This window comes from Heterodontus francisci, chromosome 18, assembly GCF_036365525.1.
Source record: "Heterodontus francisci isolate sHetFra1 chromosome 18, sHetFra1.hap1, whole genome shotgun sequence".
Lineage (NCBI taxonomy): Eukaryota > Metazoa > Chordata > Chondrichthyes > Heterodontiformes > Heterodontidae > Heterodontus > Heterodontus francisci.
In genome coordinates, this window is record NC_090388.1 from 82,904,381 (window position 1) to 82,914,879 (window position 10,499).

Below are 10,499 nucleotides of genomic sequence, written 5' to 3' on the forward strand. Positions count from 1 at the left end.
CCTTGAATATTGATTACGGGGTGATCTAGTTGAGGAGTTTATGATGATTAAAGGTGTTGATAGTGTAGATAGAGAAAAATTATTTCCTCTGGTGGGGTAGTCCAGAACAAGGGGGCAGAATGTTCAAATTAGAGCTAAGCTGGTCGGAGTGACATCAGGAAGCACATGTTCACACAAAGGATAGTGAAAATCAGAAACTCTATCCCCCAAAAAGCTGTTGAGGCTGGGGGTTAATTGGAAATTTCAAAATTGAGGTTGATAGATTTTTAGATTTTTGTTCGGCAGGGGTATTAAAGCGTATGGAAGCAAGGTGGGTAGATGGAGTTCGGTCACAGATCAATCACGATCAAATTGAATGGCAGAACTAGCTTGAGGGGCTGAATGGTCTACTCCTGCTCCTATGTTCCTCTGTTATAAACATTCGCTGCCGTCCCCCCGCCCACCCTGCATACCTTTGGCGATCAGCTCGGCGATATCCTGGTCGAAGCCGAGCCGGTGGCACCTCCTCCAGAGCCCGGTGTTGGTGGAGTTGTACATCCTGCTGCACTCATCTGCGGCGCTCATGGCAAACAGCTGGCGCCGGTTCCTGGCGACCAGCAGCTTCTCCTCCCACCGGTCCAGCCGGCCTCTGCTGGCACGGAGGGGCAGGTTGTTGGAGGTGTAGATGAAGCCTGGGTGGTTGGTGCGGCTGGCGTAGTTCTTGCACCTCTCTCGGTGCCTCCTGGCGTCCGTCTGGTACCAGTGGTCGGAGCAGATGGCCACGGCCAGCATGCCCAGAGCGCAGAGGGCCATGGAGAGGCCGGCATAGAGCAGGAGCCGGCCAGCTGCCATTTCATTCACGCCACAGTCTTCAGCATCCTAGCAGAAAATGGAAAAAAGGAAGATCCAAGGGGAGCGAGAGGAGGAGGGGAGAGCATTCACCATCAACCTCTGCAGTGTGGCATCGCTTCACACAGATTGCCCCCTTCAAATGGTGATTGCACGGGTGTAGCCTCGCATCAATGGGCTGGGCACATCTGCAGACAGAGCATCTTCCAGAGCTCACAATCCAGGCATCTGCATCTCACTCTCTCCCTCGCCTCACATCAGCAGCTTTCTTCCACCATTTCCCAGCTATCTATCTGCTGCCTCTCCGCCTGGCACTTGCAAATTTCAGATCTCCCAAACAAGACACTGAGTGGAACAAAGCAGCAGGATAATGTCTTTAAGAAAGCTCAAGAAACCCTCCAAAATAAATTGCATCCACATATATACACACACACAAACACAGCAGCCCAGCAATCCCGCAGCCCTGGACTGAAAATCTCCCAGGAAAGAAACACAAGAAAATCTGTCAGAGAGAGAGAGAGAGGAAAAACCCTGATGTCATTGAGCCCAAGGCAGGATTATGTTTTATTTATCCACCTCCTTAAAGCGAGGGCGTCTCATCGTCCTGCCTTTTAATCGCGGAGATACCGACTCCCCGTTAGCGAAAGCAATGCTCTGCTTTGATTTTCTATTTGTCTCTTCAGGATTGTACTACACTGAAGATAAAATAAAATATTCTTCTCCTTCAACGATACCAAACGCAAACTATAAAAGCTCAAGCAAACCACGCCTTGACAATATATCTATAGCCTATTAATATTTAAAAGATTCATGTGTTTGATATTGCGGTGGTTCTTTTGCAGTTCTTAAAATACACGCTGATATCCAATGTAGATGCGGATTTATTTTGGTACATGGACGTGAATTACAATAGGCTTTATTGTACGGCAGACTGTAATTAAAGCAACACTGCACCGCAAGCGGGAAGGGTGAGGGGGAGTTTCCTTTTGCAAATCTCTTTGTTATAGTTGATGTAAGAGTGTTATAATTGAAGCCCTGAACGAGTTGAAAAAGTTAACTGACACTAATTCATCATTAGATTAATACACCTGTCAGCTTAACCAGAGGGGAGAGGTGATCCACTTGAAGGGAATGATTTAGAATTAGAATTCATCCTTAATTTTCAAATATCGTCGTTAAATTTTCTTGCACATCTGCTTCTTTTGTTGTTTCTCTTTCAACTATTTTTAGGCAAAATCCATTCCCTTTAAGGCTTGGAACAGTGATGTCCTAGAGGGATCTGGGGGTGGAGTGTGAGATGAAGACGTTCGTTCAAGCAAAGAATTACCTTGAGGGCTGTAAGATCAGACTGGCATGAGTCAGTCCTTCGACCCTTGGACCTAGAATTTCCCATTAGGATATTTTTAAATGCACCATTAAAGCTGTTTGAAGTAAACAGGGTTCTGACCCAGAACAGATCCTGACTCCATTCTGGCACCTGAGATTCTTGTGACACTCGCAGTAGCTGAAGTCCGTTCCCGTTACCCTTCTCACAGTTTTAAGCTTCAACAACAACAACTTGCATTTAGATAGTGCCTTTAACTTAATAAAGCTTTCCAAGATGCTTCAGGAGCAGTATAAAACAAAATTTGACACCCAGTCACATGAAGAAACATTACAGCAGATGACCAAAAGATGGTCAAAAAGGTAACAAGAGTACTTTCTCCAAGGTGGGCTTTGACCAAGGTTAAAGAATCCCATCGACCTTTACAATGTGAAGGGACAGGTCCGCCTCTCAGACACAAGAACCCCACTGGATAGCAACCCAGTAATCAGAGCTCACCAGAGCTATCTGGAGTAGGGTTTGAGCTCTTCACCTGCTAATTTAGAGGCAAAAATACTACCCTGGAACCAGTGGTCACTCTAACCAGATGCAAATTCCCCACTGGATAACAACACAGAATTTAGAGACCATATTCCAGTCTCCACTCACTGGAGTGGGGCTGTCAATATTTAATATTGTATATCCTCTCCTCATAGCCAACAGCCTCCCTCTCAGTAGTAAGAATCCCATGGGGAATCTGCCCTGCATTAACACTGAGCCCTGACCCAGTGAAATGTGTTGGGATTTGGATGGGTCTGGAAGGCTGGCCAGAGGTTCTTCTCCCATCAGAAATTCAGCCTGATGACGAGAATGTCGGCCATCATGTGCTAATAAATTTCCTGGGCCAGTATCATTTGCACCATTGGTCAGGGATCCAGGCACCAGTGGTAAGACAGGAAAATTGCATCTAAGGGAAGCTACAAGGGATGTGAACAATATAAAGGGGGAATCACAATGAGGATGACAAAGAAAAAGCTCTTAAATCCTTCAGAAAGGCACCTCAATCTACCAGGAACAATTGACAAGGACGAAGGGGCAGAAGTAGGGCTTGAGGCCACAGCTGACCTGCTCTGTCATGGGCTGTCCTAGCCCTACAATGCATATTGGCAGCAAGTATCCTTACAGCAGACAGCATGTACAGATCCAAACCAGATGAAGCTACTTCCCCACAGCCATTACTACAGAAAGAAAGAAAGATTTTGCACTCCTATACAGCCTTTCACATTTTCAGGGTGTCCCAAAGCTTTTTACCATCAATTGCTTCTTGTAGTGTAGAAAATGCAGGAGCCAATTTTGGCACCGCAAGATCCCACAAACAGCAATAAGATAAATGACCAGATCATCTCATTTTTGTGAAGTTGGTTGAATATAAATATTAGCCAGGAGAACACCCCTGTTCTTCTTCAAAATAGTCCTGTGGGATCTTTTACATCCCACGAATGCTAATGAGACTCAAAACGGATGAGCCTGCCATCGGGACTAACAGCTACCCAAAGTCCACACTGCGTGGGGGTAGTCATACCCAGTACTCCTTAGTATGAATTACATAGCAGACCACTACTAACAGGAGGCATCAGCTCCCAAACCCTGGTAGCATATCAGCTGTCTTCTCCCATGCACTGAGTGCATTGGGCAGGGTAACTATGAGGTCTCTCTCTCTCTCTCTCTCTCTCTCTCACTGTGCACTTTCCTGGTTTTACAATGCTAGCTGATCCCCTGTACCATTGCTTGTGATAACTTGGGATTTACACTGTTTTATAATGAGTGGAGAACATTACATTATAATGTCTTCCCATAATGTCTAATGCTGCACCATGAAGGGGAGATGTATTAACCTGATCTGTCCCTTTAAGGGGGCAAAGTTGAATTACTGTAAATAGTCACATCCTGAGCTCAATTAAGGGGTAATGTTGCTGATGAGGGGCGTTGATTAGATTGCCAGTTGCGTATAAAGCACTAACTCCAGGTCAGAATTGACATCAAAACATTCGATGAGAAGTGATGGATTTGATTATACTGTCACCCCATGCAACCTGTGACCTGCCTCCTCCTCATTAGTGATGGCACATGGTGCTTGTGTCATTCAGAATCCAATTTGCTACCTCTGGATTGTGACGTCACACATCCATGCATGGTCTGTGCCAGTAATCCCCTCACATTACGCTTGCTTCCTCCTGTTACGGAGAGGGGTTTAACAGAGGACTTTCCCTGCCACTAGTCATAGTGGGATAACTTTGCTCCATGGATATATCTCACCTTCTGTATGAAAAAAGAAGAGAAAACAAGTACAGATCTCAGAACCAGTGATCAATGAGGAGACAAATACGGAATATGAAAGCAAGAGAGAGAAAGAGAGTGAGGGAGAGAGGCAAGGAAAAGAGCATTAGAAAGAGCAGGAAAGGCAGGAAAATGAATTGGGCTGTACCCTGCGGCCCATGTGACAAACACAGCTTGTTGTTTTTATCCAGAACATTTTAGGGCCGTTGAATTGGAGAATTATACAGCACAGAAGGAGACTGTTCGGTCCATTGCCTCTGTGCTGGTTCTCTGGCAGGACCATTCACTTCATTCCAATTTTCTGCTGTTTCCCTATATCCTTTTAAATACTGATTTTTCAAATATTCCCTTCATTTTTTAATGCTATTCTGGATTCTGCATCATCCACTATTTCTAGCCCACGTCCTAATAATCCTCTGTATGAAAACAATCACCAGACCTCTCACTCCATTCTTTCAATGATATGAAAATGATTCGCTCTAGTTACTAATTCACCAACCTGTGGAAATAGTTTTTTCCTGATTTACCTTAACTTCTCATAATTTGAATTTCACTGTCACATCTCCTCTTAACTTCGCTGATCCAATGAAAAGAGCCTCACTTTCTCTAATCCCTCCTGGGAACTTCTTACCCTCAGTATCATCTTCACGAATCTCTTCCGCACCCTTTCCAAAGCCTTGGCATCCTCCCTAAAGTAAGGCACCCAAAACTGGGCCCAATATTCTAACTGTGACTGAACCAATGGTGTGCATATGTTTAGCATTTCCCCCTTTTGATTTTTTGCTGCATGCCCCTATTTATAGGACACCACTGTTTACACCCTTCCAGTCTGGAAAATATCCATCAATCAGTATTCATTGAGTCCTTCTAAACAGCTTCCTTTCCATGGAGACCCATTCCTTTCATTTTATCGACAAACCTCCCGTGTGGCATCTTGCCAAAAAGCCATTGAAAATTCAAATACACCACATTATCAAGTTTTCTTATTCTTTCATGGGATGTGGGCATCACAGGCCAGGCCAGCATTTGTTGCCCATCCCAAATTGCCCTTGAACTGAGTGGCTTGCTAGGCCATTTTGAGGGCATGTAAGAGTCAACCACATTGCTGTGGATCTGGAGTCACAGGTAGGCCAGACCAGGTAAGGACAGCAGATTTCCTTCCCTAAAGGACATTAGTGAACCAGATGGGTTTTTACAACAATCAACAATGACTTATGGCCATCATTAGACTAGCTTTAAATTCCAGATTTATTAATTGAATTCAAATTCCACCTTCTGCTGTGGTGAGATTCGAACCCTTGTCCCCAGAGCAATACCTGAGTCTCTGGGTTATTAGCCCAGTGACAATACCAGTATGCCACTGCCTCCCCAATACTCAATACTCTGTAATTTCCTTAAATAACTCTTTTAAATTTGTCAGGCACAACTCACCTTGCACAATCCATGCTGGCCTTCATTGCTTGATCCATGGTCTTTCTGAATGAGCATTTTTATCCCATGTTATGACTTCTCGAAGCTTACCCACTAGCAATGTTGGGCTGATGGTTTATCTCTTTGGCCCAATTTCAACAGAGGTAATATCTCTCCCGTCCTCTGTCATACATTCCATAACTAAGAATGTTTGAAAGATTACAGTCAGAGCCTCTGCAATTCCCACTCTGACTTCCTGCATTCTATATCTGATGCCGTCAGGGACTGGGGCCTTTCCCACATGAATTCTACCAATTTTTTCCAGCACCATGTACCTATAGTTACCCCATTTAATTGCTCCACCTCCTCCTCTTGTGCTCTTTCATTCCAGCTACCTCACTCTTCTGTGAAAACTAAGACAAAGTCCTCATTCAGTATCTTCCCCCATTCCTTCATTCTACATTTAGAGATTTCTTCTTTCATCTCAAATCAGCCCTGCCCTTTCTTTAACCGTCCCAGATCTCTGTGCTCCTCCAGTTCTGGTCTCTTGCCCATCCCTGATTTTCATCCATTGGCAGCCACGCCTTCAGCTACCTCTGACACGGAGATCTGGAATTTCCCCCAAACCTCTCTGCCTCTCTAAACCACCTTTCCCCAGCCCCCCCCCCCCCCCCCCCCCGCTCTCCTTTAAGATGCTCTTTAAAATCTATCTCTCTGGCCAAACTTTTGGTCACGTGCCCTCATGCCTTCTTTGGCTTGGTTTCAATTTTTTTTCTGGTCATGCTCCTGCGAAGCTCCTTGGGACAATTCACCACATAAAAGGCACCTATAAGTTGTTGTCACTGTTTATCAAATCTTTTACTATTTCCCTTCATATTCCCTTCCAGTCTCTCTTCATACATTTCAGTCCTTTCTGCTCTTTTCTCCTTCATTCATTTTCGGATCCATAATTAGCTTTGCCATGTGCCTCATTTCAAAGTCACAATTTAATTTGAAACCAAGAAACTTCAGCTTTTTCTGCTTTTCCTTTACTATTTGTGGGAACAAGTCTGCTCCCCAATCTCCAGTTTGAATGTTTTCCCCCTGCCTGTGCCTGTTATTCTTCCCAGTTTATCTGGGGTCAGAGCTGTTGGAGCACCCCTCTAAGGTTGCAGGAGGGATTGCACCTCACTCCTTTGCTGCTGTGCCAATGGGCCCAACAGTTCTAACAAGTTTAGTAACTTTTTAACTTCTGCCACTTTGCAAAAGCAATTGACTACATTTGGAAAAGTGGCAAGGACTGAAAGTATATCATTTGACAAATTTTCCTCAGTTGCATGTCATTATAATATACTCACCCCCAACTTCTAATAGAATGGATGGGCATTTGTGTAGCAATATAGGTATTCTTCAAACCTATAACACCAAGTGCAGAGTACTCTTCTTATATTACAAGGTGGCATGTCACAGGAGAGGAAGGCCTCTCTGAGATGAACAGACAATTTCAAGCCTTCAAGTCCCTTTGAAGAAGGAAGCTTTCACAGGGGTTGGCATGAAAGGAAGGAATGGGGAATACAGAGCACTACACCAAACTCAGGACGAGTTCCATTCTTATTTTATTCTCCCCTATCCATTCACCCAATATGTCACAGACAGACAATCAAGAACACGACACACAGTAAACTCTGTTTGAAGAGTATTGTGAGTATAAGTATACCAGGTAGAATAGCCATGGTGAGCTTTTCAAATATATTTTATTTATTTTGAAATACAGCACTGAAACAGGCCCTTCGGCCCACCAAGTTTGTGCCAACCAACAACCACCCATTTATACTAACCCTACATTAATCCCACATTCCCCACCATTCTCCTACCTACACTAGGGACAATTTATAATGGCCAATTTACCTATTAACCTGCAAGTCTTTGGCTGTGGGAGGAAACCACAGCACCTGGCGGAAACCCACGCGGTCACGGGGAGAACTTGCAAACTCCACACAGGCAGTACCCAGAATTGAACCCAGGTTGCTAGAGTTGTGAGGCTGTGGTGCTAACCACTGCGCCACTGTCTTCATTCAGCAATGGCTATACAAGAAGAGGCCTGGAATATTGGAGACAATTCTTCATTAACTGTTCATGAGAAGAAATAAGAATTATAGTAGATATATGGTACATTAATCAATCAGTCTGGAGGGAGTAACCTGGAATGAATAGTCATTGTGTCATAGACGTTCTGGGAAGAGATAAGACATCAATGCTACAGAGAACTAATGAGCACTCGTGTGGAATGTCCAGAGTAAAACAACCTTAGGTATCAAAGGCCTGTACAACAAGCAATACCAACTAACCTCAGCAACAACAAGCTTACATGTCAACAATAATATAAAAGCAAAATACTGCAGATGCTGGAAATCTGAAATAAAAACAAGAAATGCTGGAAATACTCAGCAGGTCTGGCAGCATCTGTGGAGAGAGAAGCAGAGTTAACGTTTCAGGTCAGTGACCCTTCATCAGAAGTGGCAGATATTAGAAATGTGAAAGGTTATAAGCAAGTAAAGTGGGGTTGAGGCAAGAGATAACAAAGGAGAAGGTGTAGATAGGACAAGGTCACAGAGAATAACCGACCAGAAGGTCATGGAGAAAAGGCAAACGATATGTTAATGGTGTGCTGAAAGACAAAGCATTAGTACAGATAGGGTGTTAACGGACTGAAAACTGAACAGCTGCAAGTACAAATGTGAAAAAAAAGGTGGGTAAGCAAACTGAACAAACTAAGATGAAATAAAACAAAACAAACAAAAAATATATAAAAAGAAAAAAGAAAAAAAAATAACTAAAAGTAAGAGTAAAAGGGGGAACCTCTTTCAATAAATTATTGAACTCAATGTTCAGTCCGGCAGGCTGTAGTGTGCCTAATCGGTAAATGAGATGCTGTTCCTCGAGTTTGTGTTGATGTTCACTGGAACACTGCAGCAATCCCAGGACAGAGATGTGAGCATGTGACCATGACTGCACTTCCTTTTTCCTCAACCGAGGATTCCCCCCCACTGTAGTTGACAGGGCCCTCAACCGTGTCGGGCCCATTTCCCGCACCTCTACCCTCATCCCTTCCTCCCCTCCCAGAACCGCGACAGGGTTCCCCTTGTCCTCACTTTCCACCCCATCAGCCTCCATATCCAAAGGATCATCCTCTGCCATTTCTGCCACCTCCAGTGTGATGCCACTACCAAATACATCTTCCCCTCCCTTCCCCTGTCAGCATTCCGAAGGGATCGTTCCCTCCGTGACACCCTGGTCCACTCCTCGGTTACCCCTGCAATCGCAGGAGGTGTAATACCTGCGCATTTACCTCCTCTCTCCTCACTATCCCAGGCCCCAAACACTCCTTTCAGGTGAAGCAGCGATTTACTTGTACTTCTTTCAATGTAGTATACTGTATTCGCTGCTCACAGTGTGGTCTCCTCTACATTGGGGAGACCAAGCGCAGACTGGGTGACCGCTTTGCGGAACATCTCCGCTCAGTCCGAAAGGACCCTGAGCTTCCGGTTGCTTGCCATTTCAACACTCCCCCCTGCTCTCATGCTCACATCTCTGTCCTGGGATTGCTGCAGTGTTCCAGTGAACACCAACGCAAGCTCAAGGAACAGCAACTCATTTACCGATTAGGCACACTACAGCCTGCCGGACTGAACATTGAGTTCAATAATTTCAGAGCCTGACGGGCCCCCCATTTCACTTTTATTTTTAGTTATTTTTTCTTTTTTCTTTTTTATACATTTTTTTGTTTATTTTATTTTATTTCATCTTAGTTTGTTCAGTTTGCTTACCCACTGTTTTTTCATGTTTGTACTTGCGGCTGTTCAATTTTCAGTCCGTTAACACCCTATCTGTACTAATGCTTTGTCTTTCAACACACCATTAACATATTGTTTGCCTTTGCTCCATGACCTTCTGGTCAGCTATTCTCTGTGACCTTGTCCTATCAACACCTTCTCCTTTGTGATCTCTTGCCCCACCCCCACTTTACTTGCTTATAACCTTTCACATTTCGAATATCTGCCAGTTCTGATGAAGGGTCACTGACCTGAAAGGTTAACTCTGCTTCTCTCTCCATGGATGCTGCCAGACCTGCTGAGTATTTCCAGCATTTCTTGTTTTTATTACGTCAACAAGATATATGCAGAACATGATGACACATTGTAGCCACATTTGTCCAAATAATTAAACCTATAAAAGATACAACACACTGGGGCTCCTTGGAGAACTCAACAAAGTCTTGTTGAGGCTATCATAAGCAGTCAAGACCACATGTTTGCAGCCTCCTGAAGGAATCCTTGGTATGTGATTATTTGTACCTATTCTCATATGCACCACATGTAAGGGGTTGTGTTTTGTTACCTTACTGACTTGATTTAATATAGAGTATTAACCAGACATTTTCTATCTTTGAACTTTAGAGGTAAAAGATGTATCACAATATTTGGGCGGCACAGTGGCGCAGTGGTTAGCACCGCAGCCTCACAGCTCCAGCGACCCGGGTTCAATTCTGGGTACTGCCTGTGTGGAGTTTGTAAGTTCTCCCTGTGTCTGCGTGGGTTTCCTCCGGGTGCTTCGGTTTCTTCCCCCCACCAAAGACTTGCAG

At 44.3% G+C, this 10,499-nt stretch overlaps 1 protein-coding gene across 2 annotated transcripts in view; it reads right to left on the reverse strand.

Moving 5' to 3' along the window:
- The window catches only part of tmem178bb (transmembrane protein 178Bb), a 482,397-nt gene extending 481,566 nt beyond the window's left edge, over nt 1-831 (reverse strand). The window contains exon 1 of one of the 2 annotated variants that reach the window (XM_068051295.1): nt 453-831. In XM_068051295.1, the coding sequence (XP_067907396.1) occupies nt 453-831 (379 nt within the window). Of the gene's footprint in view, nt 1-443 lie in introns of both variants that reach the window. The other variant, XM_068051296.1, reaches the window with a different exon arrangement.
- Between the last annotated feature and the right edge of the window lie 9,668 nt (nt 832-10,499).